Source organism: Limanda limanda, chromosome 20, assembly GCF_963576545.1.
Source record: "Limanda limanda chromosome 20, fLimLim1.1, whole genome shotgun sequence".
NCBI classification, from domain to species: Eukaryota; Metazoa; Chordata; class Actinopteri; order Pleuronectiformes; family Pleuronectidae; genus Limanda; species Limanda limanda.
In genome coordinates this window covers 5,262,045-5,284,616 of record NC_083655.1, presented here as the reverse complement: position 1 = coordinate 5,284,616, position 22,572 = coordinate 5,262,045, and the positions used below count along the sequence as shown (strand labels likewise).

Genomic DNA, 22,572 nt, shown 5'->3' with positions numbered 1-22,572 from the left:
GAAACACAATCTGCTTCTGATACGTCTTTACTTATCAGACAAAGTGAATATGAGTATATAATGTTGTGTGCACATATACTGTATGTATGTATATATTAGATTAGATTCAACTTTATTGTCATTGCACAAGTACATATGCAAAGAAATGCAGTTTAGCGTCTAACCAGAAGTGCTAGAAAAAGGCAGTAAAAGTGCAGAGTATCGTGCATATTAAAGTGAAAATGTAATAAATAAGATCTGTACAGTAGAAATATATATGGAATATTACAGTATTAACAGGAATTGTAAGATATAAGGACTATGAATACACTATGAGCAGGATAAAAATAAAAATATATATGAATACACTATAGGCGGGATAATACAGTAATAAAGTAAATTTTCACCACTTTCTAACTTTCTGCAAATTTTGGTAAGAAGTTGAGCATGTTAAAGCCCTCAAAAAGCCAATTCATTTGCCTGAATAATAATAATAATAAGAATTAAACAAGTTCTCTTTTTCTGGCCATTTTGAGAGTATAATCGAACCCACAAAGTGGGTGATTTATTTAATGTTATCTTCATTGAAAAAAACTGTGTTTTTCTTTGAAAAATAAGGAAATTTCGAAGTGACCCCAAACTTTTGAACGGCGTTGTATATATACATCCATCCATTCATCCATCAACCTATCTACCCATCTGTCTATCTATCATGCATGAACTTCACCACCACATGTCAATAGCCTGCTTGCTGACGTCACTCCTGTAGAAGCTAAAATCCCATAGCGAACCAGCAGTTCTCGCCGGGCGCGGTGGCGTGCGCCTGTAATCCAAGTTACTGGGAGGCTGAGGCTGGCGGATCGTTTGAGCTCAGGAGCTCTGAGCTGCAGCGGACTATGCCGATCGGGTGTCCGCACTAAGTTCGGTATCGATATGGTGCTCCTGGGGGAGCCCGGGACCACCAGGTCGCCTAAGGAGGGGTGCATCGGCCCAGGCCGGAGACGGAGCAGGTCAAAGCCCCCGTGCCGCTCAGTAGTGGGATCGCGCCTGTGAATAGACGCTGTAGTGCAGCCTGAGTAATACAGCGAAACTCAGTCTTTTTGGACCGTTTTCACTCAATTCTTTACACCAGCGACCAGTTCCGTGTGTTTACGTGACTCCACAGCGCAGTTAACGTTTATTTATGTTTCCTGTTTGTATGGAGTAGCAGAAAGCGTGGTCTCCACACTGCCTCCACTTGGAGGAGAGGAGCAACGACATCCAGACACACCACTGCAACACACAGGAAGAAGGGTGCTGCAGTATAACAGAAAGCCTCAATCTTAATCCAAAGAGTAGCATTGTAGCAGCCCTAACAGCAACCCTTTTTTAAATAATTTAAATTTCAGAATATTCTGTGGTTTGTGTACTTTGTTGGTATTAGTGGGTCTAATGTGTCTCAGAGGTGAGTTGATTGTTTGTTTTTCTAAAACTTGTATAAAATGTTAAACAATTCGGGCTTGAAGCTTTAAAATACACCAAGGCGTATTAGTTTATGCTGATTCACGTTTTTATATTTCAAAGCTTCAAGCCTACTGAAATAAAGGCCTTTTACATTTTTCTAAGCACTATGAGTGACTCGACCTGGATTCTTTATGCCATTATTTTTGGACATAAGTTTTCCTTTAATTCTTTGACATCTATTCCTTTCCACTTTTCTATGTATTTTTTTACTTAACTGCATTTAATTTAAAGCTGCTTCTACAGTTGAAAACAACTATAGTGTATATCAGTTTGAAGAATATAATAAGATTAGAAAAAAACTAATTTTTCCATTGTTAAAGCAGCATATAGTGAAAACGAGGTCGAGTAGAGAGCAAGTGTATGCTTCAAAAGAGAATAACAAAACACATTCAAATATAATAGAAAATAATAATAAATAATAATAATAACTAAAATTTCTAGGGCTGCAAAGCAGCACTGGGTTGGCCCGAGCACATGCATTTTGAAGCATTGCATGCTTTTTGTCTGAAAAAACAAAAATAACCAGTTCTGAGAGAGAAAGAGACGTGACCTTTGCAAGATATAAAGTTTCCTTTGATCTAGGAAGACTGAAATCAAAGGATTCATGGTCCATGTAAGTCCGCGTTACAGAACATCGTGTTTTAATGGCGTGTAATCAAACTTTGACGCCACGCCACGGTCACACCGTGTGATTAAAAAAAAATCTGTCAGTCAGTTTTTATCTCCATCTTGTTGTGATGACACTCATCTCAATTTGAAGTTGATCCGATGAAAACCCTGGTACAAGTACATCAAAGAAAAAATTTGGAATATGGCCAAAATGGCCACTAAATGCAAAATAGCAGGCTTCCTGTTGAGTTTTTCCAATTGCACCCAGAGACTTTTTTGTTTGTCTGGTCATGATACACCTGTGTATCGATTTTTGTGAAGATCGGTCAATGGGAACACGTTCCAGGGGTCTTGGGGGCACCGTTGAGCCATTTTGCGACGCCCATTGAAAATTCCTTCAGAATTCGTAAATTTTCACCACTTTCTAACTTTCTGCAAATTTTGGTAAGAATTTGAGCATGGTAAAGCCCTCAAAAAGCCAATTCATTTGCCTGAATAATAATAATAATCCTTACAATTTCAATAGGGTCTCACTAGACACCTTTGATGTCTGTGCTCGGGCCCTAAAAACAAGTTTGAATTTTCTTTTCTTTTTATAGGACCAAGTGTAGTCGAAGCTCGGGTGTTTATACAATTGCTCTAAACCATGTGAAGGATGACCGCTAACTATTTTTTTTTTTTTTTATATATATATTCTTAGTATAAATAGCATTATATTGTACAACTATAAAAACATGTATGTGAATATTGTCTATATATACACTCTTAGTATTTGTTATTTTCTTCTGGCAAAAATATGACAACTCCTGTTATGTTCGTGGCGAATCTGCCGCTGCACCACCAGGGGCGAAAGTGCCTTCCTCTGAGCTGCCGCTAGGTTTACTTATACTCGCTCATTGCATCATCCTCCTCTCCCCTCGCACCCCGGAGGTCCATGCTTCTTCGCAGCGCAGCATCAGCCCTGCTGAGGACCACCACCGAGATCCGCTCCCTCCGCCCGGTGCCCACCCTCCGCTACCCGCCCGGAGACAGGCCGCTGTCCACGTCGCTGTGCCTGCGGAAGAAGAAGAAGACGAAGAAGAAGGACGAGGGGAGCCCGTGGCTGCAGCTGGCGGAAAAAGAACACACCATGGACGGCCACATCGAGGAGATTCTCGCCCCTCTGAGGCTGGCGGTCAAAGAACAGGTGACTGCTCGCTTCTCTCACAGCCTCCACACACATTGTTTCAGGTCGGAGGAGCTCTCACTGCCCGGGGCGACCTGCTCGGGTGGAGCCGGGTAGCGCCACATGCTAACCGGGTAGCTCCCCGGCTAGCTCACAAAGCTGTCAATGGATGAGAGCAGCCGCCGCTAGCTAAGCGCTAACGCTAGCTGACAGGGGAAGTCTGCGCCCGCTGCCACGTTTCAGGGCTGCTGGTGCAGACCGGGAGCAGGGTGGGGTTCCAGAGAAGAGGCCCGGATCCCACCGATCTACACTGAAAGAACAAATCATACCAACCAGCTGATGGCTCTGTCAACGCTCACAGACCAGGGTGCAGCGGAAGTGCCTTGCTCAGGGGGTTTTAGGTGCTAATCACAAGTAGGGTTGCCAAATTCCGGGAATATTCAAAATTGGAAACTTTCTACGGGAATATACAGGAATTAACGGGAATAAACTGGAAATATTGTGGGTAATTTATACTAACTGTATTTACCTTGTCATATACAGACATAAACATGCACATTTTGTTTTGTCATAGACTGATTTGAGCCCTGAGGAAACTTTGGGCACTTGACTATGTGCTTCTGCATCGTTGTGTCCTTCTTAACATAGGTCTTTGCACAGTATTTGCAAATGTACACAGCCTTTCCTTCTACATTGGATGGGGTGAAATGTCTCCACACATGAGATAGTGCAGGTGGCATTGTTCTGTAGAATAAGATGAGAAAAAAGTTTGTAAAAAAACACTAATGCAATGCCAGAGATATAAATAGTTAGCGAAACAATTGGAGTCGTCTGTAAAAATATTTTACAATTGATGGATAAATGAATAGAAATAGGCTAGATGAACAGATGAACAATCCTCAATTAGCATGCTAATATATTTTCCCAGTAATATCATGGAAACTTACCTGACTAGTCCTGCACACTACAGCAGGCCTCAAAAACCCTGCTGTAGAGTGAAGGATGCTGGGAGTTATCTGTGCATGTGATGGAAGAATGTACAGTGGAGGGTTGAAACTCAACTTTCCGCCCGTTTGCAACCCTAATCACAAGCCTCTTGTGTGTTTCAGGGGGAGCTGGTTCGCCAGATGAAGCAGACGGGGGTCCCCGATGTGGATGTGACCCGAGCTGTGGCTGAACTGAAGGCGAGGAAGAGAGCCCTGGAGTCAAAGGTGAGTGATCGAGATCCACTTTGATTTAACTCTGGAACTGAAGGCTGATCGCAGTCCCCTCAGTGAACCACACGTCATTTAGAATTCTCCGCAGAGCCAGATGTGGAAGGTCAGCTCTTCCTCAAATAATCAGGATGAGCCTTTTGGTGTTATTCTCTTCCAAGATGTGGGAAGTGGGCCCTTTGCTTTTGTTCAGGAGGATCCATCCACCATGTTAACAATCAGACAAAAGCCCCTCCTCCATTGGTCAAAACACCCACTAACATCTGGGTTTTGTTGGCAGTGGTGTTCTCTCCCGTGGCAAGTGACTCCACAGCTCTGACTCTGATGGAAACAGGACACCTCAGTGAACGTGCTACTTGGCTCTTCTTAATTTTGGCAGTCGAGATACAGACGCTGCATCTTTTCCAGCACATCGTTCGGACGTGCATTGGACTTTCTGGCATTCACGCTTACATAGCTTTGTGCACTTACATCTTGGGAACAACATGCAAGAGTGATTTGTTGTTTGTGTCGTGCAAGATGCAACACCGGTAAGGCAGCAATGTCACCAACACGATTGAGATGTTGAACATGACTCACCGGAAAATCTAGAGAAAGGAAACTCCTCTTCTGTAAATAGGAAATGAGTCAATCTGACTATTTTTAGAGGGTTTACTCATGTTTAAAAGTAAACCTTGAATGCTCAAACTGAAACTGGATTTTTTCTTATCACTTCAGGAACTGTCATTACAACCCAAAGATGACATCGTTGACAGAACCAAGATGGAGGACACCCTCAAGAGGCGCTTCTTCTATGACCAGGCCTTTGCCATCTATGGAGGTAAGATTCAGAGGGTTAATAGTGGGGATGAAGGTTTCAGTTTCTCATTTCGGCCGCACACATCGTCTGTAAGCACTCTGTGACCACGCAGTGATTCCTCCTAGGTGTGAGCGGCCTGTATGACTTCGGCCCTGTGGGCTGTGCCCTGAAGAACAACATCCTGCAGGCGTGGAGGCAGCACTTCATCCAGGAGGAGCAGATCCTGGAGATCGACTGCACCATGCTGACCCCTGAGTCCGTCCTCAAGTACGTGCTCTCGACATGCCTCCTGTCTGCTGATGTCGTGTTTGTGTTTCACCGTAAAATGTGTAAGAATTAAACTGAAAGTAAATGCCTGTCGTATCACATCTCCTCTGGGTGAATATAGGATTTTACAGATTTGAGTTATAGTGCATGTCTGAATAGATCGAGCGCCTCGTGGTTCCTAGAGTCGGCTCCAAAGTGCTGAACTGTGGGTTTTGATTAACAGGCGCATATTGATTCTGCAGTTTCATGCATGGAAACTGTCACTATCACAGCCTTCCATAGCCCGGTTGCAGATACAATGTTAAACAGGATCAGACACCTGCTTTCCCCCCATCGATTAGGAACTGAGCTTCTTTGTTGCACTATTGTTTCACTAGGACATCAGGACATGTGGACAAATTTGCTGACTATATGGTGAAAGATGTTAAGAACGGTGAATGCTTCAGGGCTGACCACCTCCTCAAAGGTGAGTCTGCTGAATATCGGCCTGTATGTTGTTGTTTTATTTTAGACTTTGCTTTTACTACTGTGCCAACTAAAGATTAGTCATCCCGAAAGCACCTGCAGCCAAAGGATTTGAAAGTTTTTTCATCTGTAATATCCGAGGAATTCTGCAGAGGCCGACATTGAACACTATCCAAACTTGTGGAGTCATTGGCTGCTGTTGATTGGCCAGTTTCTGAGTATCACTGCTGTGCCCGGGGGAGAATGGAAGTGGTTGGACCAGCAGAAATCACACAGGGCTTTCATAGCGATACAAGCTGCTGGGATGACAGAGGCTGGAGCGGTGCCACAAAACTGGAAAACCTCTGGGGTGGGGAGAACGTCTCAGTCCCTGAAAGACCTCAAGACAAATTTTATCAGATACTAAAAGAAAAATCAGATAATGAAAAAGTTTTGTAATACCTGCAATATGTCAAGACAAGGGACATGAATGAGACCCTCTTGTGTTCACTCTACTCAGTGTACACTCCAGTTTGACTTTAAATTATAACATGTTCATGTTTGAATCCTGCAGCCTTTCTCCAGAAGTTGATGTCTGATAAGAAGTGCACAGCAGAGAAGAAGGCTGAGATGGAGGAAGTCGTCACACAGGTCGGTAGTATTTGAATGCAAATGGTTGTTTTCAGTGGAGAAGCTGTTCGATAGATTATTCACTTTTTGTCCAACATCTATTCCAGATGGACAACTACACCCAGCAGGAGCTGACCGATCTGTTTGTGAAATACAACGTCAAATCCCCCGTCACAGCAAATGACCTCTCACCTCCCATCCTCTTCAACCTGATGTTTCAGACGTCCATCGGACCGGGGGGGAATATGACAGGGTAACATGCAACAATCCTCCTTAAGTGTTTTCCTGCATGTGAACAAATTTCATTGAGCTCTTCTCACCTCAGCTTTCATCTGCAGCTATTTGAGGCCTGAAACCGCTCAGGGAATCTTCCTCAACTTCAAGCGCCTGCTGGAGTTCAACCAGGGGAAACTGCCCTTTGCTGCTGCTCAGATAGGAAACTCCTTCAGGAACGAAATCTCCCCTCGCTCTGGACTCATCCGTGTCAGGTGAGCTTGACTCTGGCTCAACTACCATTATTCACAAGTAGGGTTGCAAAATTCCGGGAATATTCAAAGTTAGAAACTTTCCATGGGAATTAATGGGAATATACGGGAAATAACGGAAATAAACGGGAATATAAGGGAATTAACAGGAATAAACTGGAAATGTTGAGGGTAATTTATACTAACTGTATTTACCTTGTCATATACAGACATAAATATAAACATTTTGTTTTGTCATAGGCTGATTTGAGCCCTGAGGAAACTTTGGGCACTTGACTATATGCTTCTGCATCATTGTGTCATTCTTAACATAGGTCTTTGCACAGTATTTGCAAATGTACACAGCCTTTCCTTCTACATTGGATGGGGTGAAATGTCTCATCATGAGATTTCTGTAGAATAAGATGAGAAAAAAGTTTGTAAAAACACGCTAATGCAATGCCAGAGATATAAATAGTTAGCCAAACAATTGGAATCGTCTGTAAAAATATTTTACAATTGATGGATAAATGAATGGAAATAGGCTAGATGAACAGATGAACAATCCTCAATCAGCATGCTAATATATTTTCCCAGTAATATCATGGAAACTTACCTGACTAGTCCTGCACACTACAGCAGGTTTCAATAGCCCTGCTGTAGAGTGAAGGATGCTGGGAATTATCTGTGCATGTGATGGAAGAATGCACAGTGGAGGGTTGAAACTCAACGTGCAGCGTGTGCTGCATTCCATACATCTTTAAAATAGAGTTTTGAATTATGTGTTTATTGCTCAGCGTTTAATTTGCTATTTTTTTCTTTTTTTTTTTCAAATTCCCCAAATTCCCAAGCTAAACTTCCCATGGAAAGTTTCCGGAAATTTACCGGAAACTTTCTGCCCCTTTGCAACCCTATTCACAAGTGTGTTTGCTTTTCAAACCGAGAGATTAAACAAGAACTTAACCACTCTTCCTGTCCTCACAGAGAGTTCACCATGGCTGAGATTGAGCACTTTGTGGACCCCAATGAGAAGGTCCACCCTAAATTCTCCAATGTAGCCGACCTGGAGCTCATCTTGTACTCCTCTAAGGCCCAGACCAGTGGACAATCTGCACATATCATGAGGCTGGGAGATGCTGTGGAGCAGGTAGGCGTCGCTATAGCAACACTGAAAAAGTACCTGAGAGTATTGGTGTTTTCACAGTGCAAACTTTACATGAAAATCACCTTGAGGGATAAGAATATGGAAGCTTGAAGAGACCAACTTGAGCTTTGAGAATTGCTTCTTAACTTTGATTCTTGTTTTGAGATCAGAAGAAATTACACATGAATCTACTAGAGAGGTTTAAGCAAAAAAATGATAAATATCTCTTGCATTTTATTACCTTAAATGTATTTTTAAGAAGCTATCATCTGATCTGATTGATTTAGTTTTAAATTCAATTCAAGAGTGTGATAACAAAGGTTACCTGAATGTAATGATAAAAATTATCAATAGTTTGCAGACTTTCATCATGACGGTGTCTTTAACTCTTGTGTGTCTGCTGCAGGGAGTGATCAATAACACCGTCCTGGGATATTTCATCGGGAGGATCTACCTCTACCTTACTAAAGTTGGTATCGCCAAAGAGAAGCTGCGTTTCCGACAGCACATGGACAACGAGATGGCTCACTACGCCTGTGACTGCTGGGACGCCGAAACCAAAACCTCCTATGTATGTCCTGCTGCAGTTTTCTGCTGAGGGAGTTATCAGCGACACCGGCTAAAGTTCCTCAGACTAAATGTTTTGTCCCTTCCAGGGCTGGATCGAGATCGTGGGGTGTGCAGACCGGTCTTGCTTTGATCTACAATGCCATTCACGAGCCACCAAGGTCCCTCTGGTCGCTGAGAAGCCTCTTAAAGAACCCATATCCTTTTAATTTCAGCATTTAACACTTCAAAAACTCGTCCCATCTCACACACTTGTAAAATTCTAAGTCTAGATATTCATCATTCTCCTTAATTTCACCACACAAAGTTGTAAACGTCGTCCAGTTCGAAGCCAACAAAGGAGCCATCGGGAAGGCCTATAAGAAGGATGCCAAGCTAGCCATGGAGTATCTGTCCGCGTGTGACGAGTCTTTCATCACAGAACAGGAGCAGCTACTCAATGAGACTGGGTGAGTGCGATTTAATGACCCAAATTCATATGAGGAAATGCAGGCATCTGATTTACCCTTCTGAAAACCTCCAATGGGCGGCCCCTAGCTCCCCCTAGGAGATCACAGACTGCTTAATCAATCTAAAGTCAAATAAAAAGTAAAAGCTCGAACTGCTTTATCTTTATACATGAGACATCTTATCATGTTTGTGATGACGTCATTATTATTTTAGCACTTTGATAATTTATAATGTTTTTTGATTAGGTTGCAAGGAGTTCAGTGATATAAAGCACTTTTTTTAAATTTTAAAATCATTAAGGGTGTTTTATTTTGACTTGACAGAGAGTTCACCATCCAGACGGAGGGCAAGACCTTCAAACTCACCAAGGACATGGTCAGCGTGAAGCGTTTCCAGAAGACTCTGCACGGTGAGATTCACTCATTCAAGACGTGAGGAAGGTTTATGTCGGGGAAACTGAGAGTGACAACTTGTGTAACTCACGACCTCGCTCCGTGTTTGTTGTCCACAGTGGAGGAAGTCGTTCCAAATGTAATTGAACCCTCCTTTGGCATCGGAAGGATCATGTACACCATCTTTGAGCACACATTCCAGATCAGGGAAGGAGACGAACAAAGAACGGTAAGAAGATCGTGTTGATCAGCTCTATGTTCTTATTGTTTATTTACTCTTTATTTACATCCTAACCGTTCATGTGACAGTTTTCTTTTCCACTGGACACACTGTGGTGAAGTCCTTTACGATTCATATTACAAATTAAGGATTCAAAGTTTTCTCAAGCGGGTTCAACTTTAACTAATTTAACTTTTCAGTGCATGTCGCAAATTCGCAGCTGCTTCGGTGCTACTGTGCCAGTTCACACGGTTTTATGATTTTGAGATGGAGTTTTAATGGCGCTGTTTTTAAGAGTTGTTTTTAAGAGCTTGTTTCCTTCATAGCATCAAGGTGAAAGCACTTTACAGGCAACAGAGTGCATTTGTTTTTATGATCGGATTAAAGAGACACGAAGCAGGTGGCAGATTCATTGCCGGGACATGATGTTCAAACATTGTTACTGTAACAAGGCTTTGTGACCTTAGAGATAACGGAGGTCGCCAAGTCTGACAGTATCAATTAAACTGAAAATGCTCCCAGTAGAGTTGCTGCAGTAGTTGCATGGTGTTCAGTCACTTACGATAACATAACATGACACATGAATACATAGATAAAATCTACTTGATCCCTTTTTGTGTATCACATTCATCGATGAATACAATACTTGTTCCGATTGTCTGCTCCGTGCAGCAGCAGATTGACATCAGCGTAACCAAGTGGTTTTATCACACGATCAGAGGAGAGTCGACCGATATGGACGATGAGCATTCAATGTTAAAGGATGTTAAAAGTGTTACGTATGTTTTTAAGGTACAGCGGCACACTGACAGATGGGTCAATGTGTTTGACAGTTTGAAATAAAGGGAAACACTGCACACAAGAGTCAAGCTGCCCACAGCTTAACAGTACAGATCCACAGATACTGAGCTGACACAAGCAGTCATACCAGTGTTGACAAGAGTTTTGTCATTCCATGGAAAGTTTTCCAAAAGGTGGCATCCTTAGTTTAAGACTGGCAAAATGAATCAAACTATACAGAGAAGATGAATGCAAGGAATTCTTCTTCTTCTTGAAGTATTGATAGAAACTTTGAAGTATCTCCACATTGCATTTAACATCAAGTCGTTTTCTACGGAATTGTTGCGTTCTGCTTGTGATTTTAAGTTTGCCTGCGCTCAGTAATGACCATTTGTTTTCTGATCAACAGTTCTTTAGCTTCCCTGCCACTGTAGCTCCATACAAATGTTCCGTCCTCCCTCTGAGTCAAAACCAGGAATTCGTGCCATTTGTTAAGGAATTATGTAAGTACCCACATAATTATATCGTATATTTCCGTCTGAAGAGGAGAAATGGTTTCCTCCTTGGTCTTGGTTATAATTTATTTTCCCTCCTTCTCCCTCCACTTAGCTGAGGCGATGACCAAGAACAGCGTGTCTCACAAGGTGGACGACTCCTCGGGATCCATCGGGCGGCGCTACGCCAGGACGGATGAGATCGGCGTGGCGTTCGGCATCACCATCGACTTCGACACAGTGAACAAGACGCCGCACACGGCCACTCTGAGAGACCGCGACTCCATGAGGCAGATCAGGGCCGAGGTAACGGCAACAATGGCTTTGATTGTTATAATTTTGTATTTCTGTAAACAAATTGTTGTTAAAGTCTCGGTGTCAGGGACATTGCTTCTAACGTTTTAAAAGCACAAAGCACCATTTCAGTTGCACTCGCACCTTTAAGAACAATCGGGTTAAACCGTCTCTTCCCTCCGCAGGTCAGTGAGTTGCCTGTGATCGTCCGGGATTTGGCCAACGGCGCTTTGACCTGGGCGGAAGTGGAAAGCAAGTATCCCATCTTTGAAGGACAAGAGACCAGCAAGAAGGACACAGTCGAAGAGTAAAGCTCGCTCCTCTGCCCCCGTCACTCCATGAAAATCCACGGACTTGTTGCATTTGCACCAATAGGAAGAATATGCTGCAACTGTGATGTGATAAGCTACAGTGGTGCACCGAGCCCTCCTTTTGTTCCACACCACTGCAAACACTAAAAATGTCATGTATTGTTGGCTTCATCTAACAGTTGTGGGGGAAAGCTTGCACAGGACTGTTGTTTTCTTTGACGAGCAGTGTTTCATTCATGTATGATCATGTCTATATGTTTCAAAAGGGAGGAAATATCATCAGGTTGTTTGAGTGCAGTGGAAGAAGGATTCCACCATTTTCACTTTTCAGGCAGATTGAGATATTTAACCATTTCAATAAAAACAGCCAGCACTTTCTGGACATGGGCAAACAACTCGAATGTTTCTTATCAAGTTTTCAAACGCAACAGAGTGATGAACAAACACTTGATGTCCAGTCGTCTGTCTCCCCCTGCACCTCCTCACTAACACCAGCAAAATAAGCTGAGGCGAGGGGCTTAAAAACATTATTTAGGTTACAATTTAATTATTATTGAGATGTTGCATAAATAATTATTTAGATATATAAAGGGAAACTGGAGTTTGAGCCTCAACTTCTGATTTAATGGGTTGCTGCTTGACATCAGTTCATCTGGACACTTTTTAACAGTGATGTGTAATGTAACCCACCGGATGGAGACAAAGGGTTCCTTGTTCATGGGTGGCTCTATCTGGAGGCCGACACCTTGAACCACCTCCATCTCCTGTTTGCTGTCTGCGTCCTGCTCTGAATGAGATTCAGTATATTGATTAAAAACACAGCATAGTTGGTTGGATACAGAATTATGCAGATATTCAAAAAAGTCTTGCAATGAAGGGTCAGGACTTTGAAACGAGTGCATTAGACTACGTCCCTTCTGAATATAGAAGAAACATAATTGGAGGAAATTCCTAAGTGTTTGTGAGGACATCACTGTTTACATCTGCGTGCTACACAAAGATGGGTTATCAAGAGTTAGGATCCTGACGGGTGGAACTCCAGCGGCCTTGCTGCGTATTTCCAGATCAAGAGGTCTTTATTGTCACTGTATGGGGTCAAGTGAAAGTTTTCTGTACAGGCCTAATTATGTTACATGCATGACATGAGAATATAAAGGCTGAATACAAAGTTATAAAACTAGGGTAAAAGAAAATTTATAGAATATGATGGGATTTCCAGATGCAGCAGGTTTTGTGAACTTCTTCTTTTGATAATGAGCTGGAGGGCGTTCCTGTTCTTAGGGGTGCAGCCAGAGAACTAGGCATTGATGCAAAATTACAACTTTAGTCTTGAATACTATGTTGTACAGCAGAAAACTGTATTGGATTGACAAACAGGAGGGTGTTTTACATCACAGGGCTCTAAGTCCAAATATGATTATGATCAGAGGAGAGATGGGTACACCGTGTACTCTCAGGATCAGCTTAACCACTCTTCCTGTCCTCACAGAGAGTTCACCATGGCTGAGATTGAGCACTTTGTGGACCCCAATGAGAAGGTCCACCCTAAATTCTCCAATGTAGCCGACCTGGAGCTCATCTTATACTCCTCTAAGGCCCAGACCAGTGGACAGTCTGCACATATCATGAGGCTGGGAGATGCTGTGGAGCAGGTAGGCGTCGCTATAGCAATACTGAAAAAAGGAAATATCATCAGGTTGTTTGAGTGCAGTGGAAGAAGGATTCCACCATTTTCACTTTTCAGGCAGATTGAGATATTTAACCATTTCAATAAAAACAGCCAGCACTTTCTGGACATGGGCAAACAACTCTAATGTTTCTTATCAAGTTTTCAAAACGCAACAGAGTGATGAACAAACACTGGATGTCCAGTTGTCTGTCTCCCCCTGCACCTCCTCACTAACACCAGCAAAATAAGATGAGGCGAGGGGCTTTAAAACATTATTTGGGTTACAATTTAATTATTATTGAGATGTTGCATAAATATTTATTTAGATATATAAAGGGAAACTGGAGTTTGAGCCTCAACTTCTGATTTAATGGTTTGCTTCGTGACATCAGTTCATCTGGACACTTTTTAACAGTGATGTCTAATGTAACCCACCGGATGGAGACAAAGGGTTCATTGTTCATGGGTGGCTCTATCTGGAGGCCTACACCTTGAACCACCTCCATCTCCTGTTTGCTGTCTGCGTCCTGCTCTGAATGAGATTCAGTATATTGATTAAAAACACAGCATAGTTGGTTGGATACAGAATTATGCAGATATTCAAAAAAGTTTTGCAATGAAGGGTCAGGACTTTGAAACGAGTGCATTAGACTACGTCCCTTCTAAATATAGAAGAAAACATAATTGGAGGAAATTCCTAAGTGTTTGTGAGGACATCACTGTTTACATCTGCGTGCTACACAAAGATGGGTTATCAAGAGTTAGGATCCTGACGGGTGGAACTCCAGCGACCTTGCTGCGTATTTCCAGATCAAGAGGTCTTTATTGTCACTGTATGGGGTCAAGTGAAAGTTTTCTGTACAGGCCTAATTATGTTACATGCATGACATGAGAATAAAAAGGCTGAATACAAAGTTATAAAACTAGGGTAAAAGAAAATATATAGAATATGATGGGATTTCCAGATGCAGCAGGTTTTCAACTTTAGTCTTGAATACTATGTTGTACAGCAGAAAACTGTATTGGATTGACAAACAGGAGGGTGTTTTACATCACAGGGCTCTAAGTCCAAATATGATTATGATCAGAGGAGAGATGGGTACACCGTGTACTCTCAGGATCAGCCACACACACACACACACTCAGACCAATGCATCTAGTCACAAACTCAAAGGGCTGATAATAATGGTCCCATTATATTTACTAAAGGGACTGTTCGCTCTGCTAAGTCTATATAAAGCTTATGGATGAGCTTCGTGGCTGATGCAACAAAGGCCCTGGTTTCAGAGGAAACCTCGGAGGCGCCTCCCCCCTCTGCTTCCTTCTCCTCCTCCTCCTCCTCCCTCCGTCTCAAGACCAGCTGAAGAACACAGGAGCTTCCTCAGTCCTCAGCGGCAAACAGCAGCTTCTCATCCAAGCAGAGAGATTTGTTCACACCTGTCAAGAAAATGGAAGAAGTCCTGGCACCACTGAGAGAGGCCGTGCGCGAACAGGTGAGCCGACACGCACGGTTACGCACGATTACGCACGGTTACGCGCCCTTAGAGTCGCGACTTGACTGGAATCCTTGTTTATATCCACTTCCCAATGCAGAGATAAGCTTAGAGATCAACTTGTTGCACAGTGAAAATATGACTGGTCACTTTCACTGGAATGTGCTTGAGAAGTTATGAGGAACTTTATGATCAAAGCCTCGCAGTGTGTAAATCAAAAGTGAAAGTTACACCTGCAGGGTGACTCCCTTCTGAATATCACAGGATAATGTCACTTTGTTGATGTAAAAGATGATAGAAGAAGATACAGTTCATTCAAAAATAATTATGAGAAAACTTTATTTCTAGAGCATGTATCTAAACAATGGTACAACGTTCTTTACGTGGGAAATAAAAAGATACAGGACAACAACGTAAATCAAAAAGAATCACTCAATATATTTGATTGATTGTTTAGCCATTAATCTTAATTTGCTTATAAAGGCTCAACAAGGTGTCACAACAACAGTGAAAAACAATTTTTCACAGAAGTGCAATATGTAAAATAACGTAAGAGAAAAAAAAGAAAAAAACAACATCCGTTTAAATATAGGCTCTACTTCTATTTTTAGAAACGTTTATAGAAATGATTTAAAAACAGTTAAAGTGTTGGTGAGGGCCATGATAGGAAAAGTGCGGGTCAATCTTTGTTGCCCGCCTTAAACCAGGAACCAGTAGACGAGCTGGTTGGAAGATCTTAGATTAAGGCTTGAACCACAGGCAGTTAGTAGCTCTGTAATATCACTGGGGTCCAGACCGTGCTGAGATTTAAAAGTTATTAACAGAATCTGAAAGTCAATTCTAAATGTAACTGGCAGCCGATGAAGAGAGGCAAGAGACAGAGGCCCCAAACTGGTAATATCCACCACTATAAAACCACGTGTCTACTCCTCTTAATCTACTGCAGCTGTAGTGCAGAGGAGAGTATAACATATGTGTAAGAGGGAACAAAAGGTTATATGAGGAGTCTGTGTGAGAAGAGGAGGAATAACATGGTGTCTTCCTGCAGGGTGACCTGGTGCATCAGTTGAAGCTGAAGGGCGCCTCAGAGCAGGAGGTGAACAAAGCCGTGGCGGAGCTGAAAGCCCGGAAGAAGAATCTTGAAGCAAAGGTCCACCTCTCAACTGCTGCTTTATCGTTTACTTTTGACTTCACGTTCAGTTTTCACTGTGGGATATTTGCTTCTGTGATTTTTTTTTTAATGCGCTGATTTGTCCTCACTTGTAGGAGCTCGCTCTGCAACCCAAAGAAGATGTGGTCGACAGGGTGAAGATGGAGGACACCCTGAAGAGGAGGTTCTTCTACGATCAGGCTTTTGCCATATATGGAGGTAAAAATGATTGTTACAAAACAAAGTAAAACCAAAACCAACCAGGTTGAGCTATCTTGAAAGTGAAAGTTTGCCTTTCTTCTTAGGTGTGAGCGGCCTGTATGACTTCGGGCCTGTGGGCTGTGCCCTGAAGAACAACATCCTGCAGGCGTGGAGGCAGCACTTCATCCAGGAGGAGCAGATCCTGGAGATCGACTGCACCATGCTGACCCCTGAGCCCGTCCTCAAGTATGTGCACTCACGCTCTGACTGCTCATGGGGAAAGAAAAGAAAAGTTCAAATTGAAATCTCAGCTCTGCAGATCTGTGTTAAAACCTGTTTCGTCTTTTCAGGACATCAGGGCACGTGGATAAATTTGCTGACTACATGGTGAAAGACGCCAAGACCGGAGAATGCCACCGAGCTGATCATCTCCTCAAAGGTGACTCACTCCTCATGTCATTACATCGTTGGAGATAAGCCCCATAAGGTCCATTGTTTGTTTGCATTGCACAGAAGGTGTCACTTTGTATTCTTCAAAAGAATGTTGACCTGGTCACCTGAAAACCAAACACACAGGAGATAATAACTACCTGAGCTGCTATCGTTTAAATGATATTCATCTAAAATGAGCACATCATAGATTAGAATAACTACAGTCTATGAGGATGTAATAAAATAATCAAGCTGTGCAGATCCAGTTTGAAAAGAACATGCAAGCTCATCTAACAGGACAGGTTTTTACTTGTCTAACTGGGTTACATCTCCTCAGGGAGGTCAAGTCAGGGCTGTGGGCGGAGTCTGACTATTCATCCAAGAATGCAGAGTATTTTGTAATTATAGTTACATAAGATCATATATGTTTCAAGCAGGGAAACCAACTGTAAGTGCTGATGCTGGGCTTTCACACTGAGACTCATTTATGACTCTGACAAAGCCCAATAGTTCCCTCATGAAACCACATTTAAATTCAATAGATCCTTATCCTTATTTGGATCTGTACTAAATTGCACACACTCATAAATATCAGTCCCAGCATTGATTTAACCTTCAATCTGGATCTGCCCCCTGATCCAGATTCACAAAAATCCGCCGTAATCCTGCTAACAGACAAACAAAATGAAAAGATTGTCTGTTAGAAAGGAAACCAAGATGCTGCACAGAAAGTTACCCTGGAAATTAAAGTGGTTTAAACGTTGACATTGCTCTGGATGATAACGCAAACTGCAAACTTTTCACTTTCGAGGCTAATACTCGATTGACGGCAGCTAATCAAGGTGTTTTCTTCCTCGCAGCTCACCTAAAAAAGCTGATGTCTGATGAGAAGTGCTCGCCGGAGAAGGCGAAGGAGATGGAGGATGTGATCACTCAGGTGAGTGCTTCAGTAAGGTGTAAATACTGACCTCTGCTGGTGGAGAAACAGGCATCTCATGCACCACTGCTGCTGTTTCAGATGGACAACTACACTCAGCAGGAGTTGGCTGATCTCTTTGTGAAATTCAACGTCAAGTCTCCGTCGACAGGAAATGACCTCACACCTCCCACCTCCTTCAACCTGATGTTCAAGACGTCCATTGGGCCAGGGGGCAACACGGCCGGGTACTGAGCAGCTTGAGCTCCACACATGTTTGAGTGAATAGAAGCGATTTGCTGTGTTGACTCTCTGTCCACTGATTGTTTCTGTGCAGATACCTGAGGCCTGAAACCGCTCAGGGGATGTTCCTCAACTTCAAGCGTCTGCTGGAGTTCAACCAGGGGAAACTGCCCTTCGGTGCCGCCCAGATCGGAAACTCCTTCAGGAACGAAATCTCTCCTCGCTCTGGACTCATCCGTGTCAGGTAGCGAGAAGCTCCAGCTCCTCAAGACGGGATCACCTGCAAGATCCCAATGCCCGATCAGAATAACATGTTTCCCTCTTACAGAGAGTTCACCATGGCTGAGATCGAGCACTTTGTGGACCCCAATGAGAAGATCCACCCGAAGTTCTCCAACGTGGCCGACCTGGAGATTCTGTTGTTCTCCTCCAAGGCTCAGACCAGCGGGCAGCCTGCAGGGCTCATGAGGCTGGGGGACGCTGTGGAGCAGGTAGGAGTTTCATTTAATTTGACAAATGATTAAGTGTGTGTTAAGAGTTAGTGCTGAAAACAGACCTGCTCTTGTGTGAACATAGTAACTGATGGTCTCTAATTATAACCCTCATTTAGCAATATCTATGCAAGAGCAAACAAACGATATTATCAATGTAAACTGTAAAAACAGTACATGTAGGGCTGCACAATTAATTCTGACATAATCCTTATATCGATTCACATCAATAACGGATCAGGGACCATCATGTTTTTTTGTTGTATTATATTTAGCAGGTCAATGAGTGCAATAAACATTTATTTTGGAAATGATTGTGAATAAATAAACCATAATTCTCTTTTTTCCCCCCAGAATTGTGCAGCTCTAGTATTTTGCATAGAATAGACATAATTAACAGGCGATATGATACATGAATCTAATAAAGAGAACTTGTAAAATGTATCTCCCAATCAGATTTATTATTTTATTCCAAGATTTTATATATTCAACACAAGACTGTGATAAAAATAAAAGGGCAAATAAACGTTATAGTGAAAAATGATTTCTCTCTCTCTCTCAATAACATCTTTAAATCTCCTTCGCCTGCTGCAGGGAGTGATCAACAACTCAGTGCTGGGATACTTCATTGGAAGAATCTACCTGTATCTGCTCAAAGTGGGTCTCTCCAAAGACAAAGTGCGCTTCCGTCAGCACATGGAGAACGAGATGGCTCACTACGCCTGCGACTGCTGGGACGCCGAGTCCCTCACCTCCTACGTAAAGCAATTCCCTTTTTACTCTCACTTATAAGACCACAAACATGTTTAATTCTTATGGTTGACGTGTTTGTGTTTTTCTCTCGCTCTCTCAGGGTTGGATTGAGATTGTGGGCTGTGCCGATCGCTCCTGTTACGACCTCACATGTCACACCAGAGCCACCAAAGTGCCGCTGGTGGCTGAGAAGCCTTTGAAAGAGCCCATATCCTTCTGTTGACTCAGTTTAACCATCCTGACTTTAAATCACATCATTAGTCAGTTTATTTGATTTCATTTGATCCATTGCAAGACATTTCTAACATAAAAAATAATAAAGAAAGAAAATCGTTTTATAATAATACACAAAAGAGAAATAATGTACTTTTCTATGCTAACATTCAGGCTGAAATGCTGTTTTTCACGAACAATATTCCCTCTTAAGACTTATAGACTGAGAACAAATTGAATTTAAGATGCAGAAAGGTCAATAAAAGTGAATTAATTAGTTATGACCACAGTCATTACAGGACAAACTTTCAAAACCTGATGAAATATTGCACTGGTTGTATTAGATATGACATAAATATCACACGCCTCCGTTTTACTCCCTAACTCCTCCCCACAAAGTGGTCAATGTGGTCCAGTTCGAGCCCAACAAAGGCGCCATAGGAACGGCCTTCAAGAAGGACGCCAAGCTGGTCCTGGAGTTCCTGGCCGTCTGTGATGAATGCTACATTACTGATCAGGAGAAGCTTCTCACTGACTCCGGGTAACTGAAGCTCATCAGTGCAGAATGTAGAGGAAATGTGGTTATGATTTTTTATTTTCAAATCTGGCAACGCTGTGCTCGTGTCTACAGGGAGTTCAAGATTGAGACCGAGGGCAAAACCTTCAAACTGACCAAGGACATGGTCAGTGTGAAGAGGTTCCAGAAAACCGTGCACGGTGAGAGGTGGCATCTAAGATGAAATATTACAGGGACATATTGAAAAAAAAAATATTATAGAAATTTTGAGAATGAGGCCGTGATATTAGGAGAATGAAGTCTACATTGAGAGTAAAGTCATATCACATGAATAAAGTCGAAATTTAATGAGGGAAAAAAATGAGGAAGTAAACAAATATTATGTCTTAATTTGCGCAATCTTTTATTGTGTAGCAGGCGAGTGGAACTGAGTTTTCTTGTCGTGTGCGTTAAAACAAATGTCATCTTTCCTGCAGTGGAGGAGATCGTCCCCAACGTCATCGAGCCGTCGTTCGGTATCGGTCGGATCATGTACTGCATCTTTGAGCACTCGTTCCACATCCGGAAGGGGGATGAACAGAGGACGGTGAGACGGCCACAGAACAGAATCATTCGTTTGTATTGATTTCAAATGTTTCATTTCATTGATAATGTTTTTTTTTTTTGTGATCAACTTTTTATTTTACTGAGAAATGTAGCAAGGTACAGATCAATGTTACAGTAATCAATAACAAAATATATATTCACATGTACTCATACCTGTCAATGTATATAGACACACAAAGGTAAACAATAAAGGAAAAATAATAACTAGGATTAAGTCAAATAATAAAATAGAAAAAATATATATATATGAAAATATTAAATAAACAAACACAAATATACAATAGGTCATTAATACAAAAACAATCACATATGTATGTAATAAAATCACAGGGAAATAAAATAAAATAAAATAACATAAATGAATAAAATAAAATAAAACTACCCCAAACACAAACCACCCACATCCCGGATCCAGCTTCCTAAAGAAACCTTAATCACATATTACAGTTGAAGCGCATGGAGGACAGTTAGGAGCGATTCCCAGGCCTTTATAGCGGATTCTTTGGCTCCATGTACTCGAGCTGTTGACAGTTCTAAATAGACAATGTCCAAGTATGTTAAAATCCATGCTCGGAAAGAAAGTGAGTGTGGAGGCTTCCAGCGTGTAGCAACAAGTTTTTTTGCAGCAGTGAATCCCGCCAACAACGCTTTCCTCTCGTCCAGGGTCAACCCCAGTCCTGATAAATCATTTAAAATGAATGTAGCAGGCAAACAAGGCAACTTAACATTAAACAACTTAGATAGATTCAAGGAGATCATTTTCCAAAATTCTGCCACTGGTGTACACTCCCAAAACATATGAAAAAAGCTGCCGATCGCTTTGGAGGAACATAACGTACATGTAGAATCATTTATAACTTTCATCAGATGAAGCCTTCTAGGAGTAAAATATACTCTATGTATATAATTATAGTGAATTTGTTGATGGTCAGGATTTCTGGATGCTAACCTCACATCAACCCATACTCTATCCCAGTCAAATGTATTGATAATGTTTTTTAAATTTCTTGTCCAGTATTTCAGCTTCCCTGCTCCTGTAGCTCCGTACAAATGTTCCATCCTGCCTCTGAGCCAGAACCAGGAGTTCACGCCGTTCATCTCCCAGTTATGTGAGTATGATACTAACTTTTGTATTTCAACGCAATAATTACCTTATTTAAAGATTTGATAGTGAAACCGCGTGTTTATTTGTTTTCTTCACGTAAACAACCGAGATATGATCTGTAAAAGGGAGCTTCAGAGAAGGTGGAAAGTAGATAAGCATATTTCCAAAATGTCTATTTCTTTACATCTCCTCTTTTCTCCTTTCAGCTGAGGCGATGACCAAATTCGGCTTGACTCACAAGGTGGACGACTCCTCTGGATCCATCGGGCGGCGCTACGCCCGGTCGGACGAGATAGGCGTGGCGTTCGGCATCACCGTCGACTTCGACACGGTGAACAAGACGCCGCACACGGCCACTCTGAGAGACCGCGACTCCATGAAGCAGATCCGGGCTGAGGTACAACACGGAAAATAACTTTAATTTGAATTAATAGTTGTATAAATAGGTGTTACGTATCTTTTTTTTTTACTAATTTATTAAAATGCATCCCAGGTGTCTGAGTTACCGGGGATGGTTCGAGATCTGGCCCACGGAACCTTGACTTGGGCTGAGGTGGAGAGCAAGTATCCGCTATTTGAAGGACAGGAGACGAGCAAGAAGGAGTAACCAGGCTGCGCCTCCTCCGCTCTCCACAGGGACCAAGTTCTCAATAAAGATGAAGCTTTCAGATATAAACCATAAGCTTTTTAAACTGGATTTTTATTGGCTTTAAAAATGTTAAAAATGTAAAAAAAAACTTGACAAATAGGAAATGTTTTTTGATGATGATAATGCACAGGCCAAATATTATCATTATTTTTATGTCGAATTCATTCCAGGTATTGTATCTGTCTTCAGAAATGCTGCTTATAATGCAGCATCACTGGCTGAAGGAAACCAACATCCTCACTTAAGGACTCACACAATCCTCTGTGGCCTCCTTCATTTCACTTTATCACCTGAGCATCTGTCTCCTTAACTCTCCATCCAGGTTTAGCATTGACACAATGAAGGTAGAGAACCATTATACTGTATGTCTTGCTTGGTTTTTTCAAATAAACCACATCTTGCTTTTAA

General features: G+C 42.1%; 2 protein-coding genes and 1 non-coding gene across 3 annotated transcripts; all 3 read left to right on the top strand.

The window, feature by feature from the left end:
* The first annotated feature begins 3,016 nt into the window (after window positions 1-3,016).
* LOC133026668 (glycine--tRNA ligase-like) lies at window positions 3,017-12,121 on the top strand. The gene is made up of 17 exons (XM_061093587.1): window positions 3,017-3,277; window positions 4,366-4,467; window positions 5,188-5,290; window positions 5,395-5,536; window positions 5,914-6,002; window positions 6,555-6,631; window positions 6,718-6,863; window positions 6,949-7,098; window positions 8,059-8,221; window positions 8,625-8,789; window positions 8,875-8,983; window positions 9,090-9,234; window positions 9,559-9,644; window positions 9,747-9,856; window positions 11,037-11,130; window positions 11,237-11,427; window positions 11,601-12,121. Exons 1-17 carry the CDS (start codon window positions 3,026-3,028, stop codon window positions 11,724-11,726), a joined length of 2,250 nt encoding a protein of 749 aa, XP_060949570.1. The 5' UTR covers window positions 3,017-3,025; the 3' UTR covers window positions 11,727-12,121.
* On the top strand, window positions 5,703-5,837 carry LOC133027309 (small nucleolar RNA SNORA84). Its single transcript, XR_009683269.1, has one exon. It is a non-coding gene; the product is annotated as a small nucleolar RNA SNORA84 (small nucleolar RNA).
* A 2,644-nt stretch (window positions 12,122-14,765) lies between the features above and the next one.
* Window positions 14,766-22,572, top strand: LOC133026791 (glycine--tRNA ligase-like). The gene is made up of 17 exons (XM_061093748.1): window positions 14,766-14,888; window positions 15,937-16,038; window positions 16,155-16,257; window positions 16,344-16,485; window positions 16,590-16,678; window positions 17,532-17,608; window positions 17,690-17,835; window positions 17,925-18,074; window positions 18,159-18,321; window positions 18,916-19,080; window positions 19,175-19,283; window positions 19,684-19,828; window positions 19,919-20,004; window positions 20,281-20,390; window positions 21,426-21,519; window positions 21,722-21,912; window positions 22,009-22,572. Exons 1-17 carry the CDS (start codon window positions 14,844-14,846, stop codon window positions 22,120-22,122), a joined length of 2,031 nt encoding a protein of 676 aa, XP_060949731.1. The 5' UTR covers window positions 14,766-14,843; the 3' UTR covers window positions 22,123-22,572.

What these genes read in the sequence shown, in the direction of transcription:
- LOC133026791 (XM_061093748.1), top strand. Translation starts at nt 14,844, where the DNA reads ATGGAAGAAGTCCTGGCACCACTGAGAGAGGCCGTGCGCGAACAG. An exon ending in GAGAGGCCGTGCGCGAACAG is followed by an intron (nt 14,889 to 15,936) that starts GTGAGCCGACAC and finishes GTCTTCCTGCAG; the next exon opens with GGTGACCTGGTGCATCAGTT. An exon ending in CCGAGTCCCTCACCTCCTAC is followed by an intron (nt 19,081 to 19,174) that starts GTAAAGCAATTC and finishes TCGCTCTCTCAG; the next exon opens with GGTTGGATTGAGATTGTGGG.
- LOC133026668 (XM_061093587.1), top strand. Translation starts at nt 3,026, where the DNA reads ATGCTTCTTCGCAGCGCAGCATCAGCCCTGCTGAGGACCACCACCGAG. An exon ending in CCGAAACCAAAACCTCCTAT is followed by an intron (nt 8,790 to 8,874) that starts GTATGTCCTGCT and finishes TGTCCCTTCCAG; the next exon opens with GGCTGGATCGAGATCGTGGG. An exon ending in GAAGCCTCTTAAAGAACCCA is followed by an intron (nt 8,984 to 9,089) that starts TATCCTTTTAAT and finishes TTTCACCACACA; the next exon opens with AAGTTGTAAACGTCGTCCAG.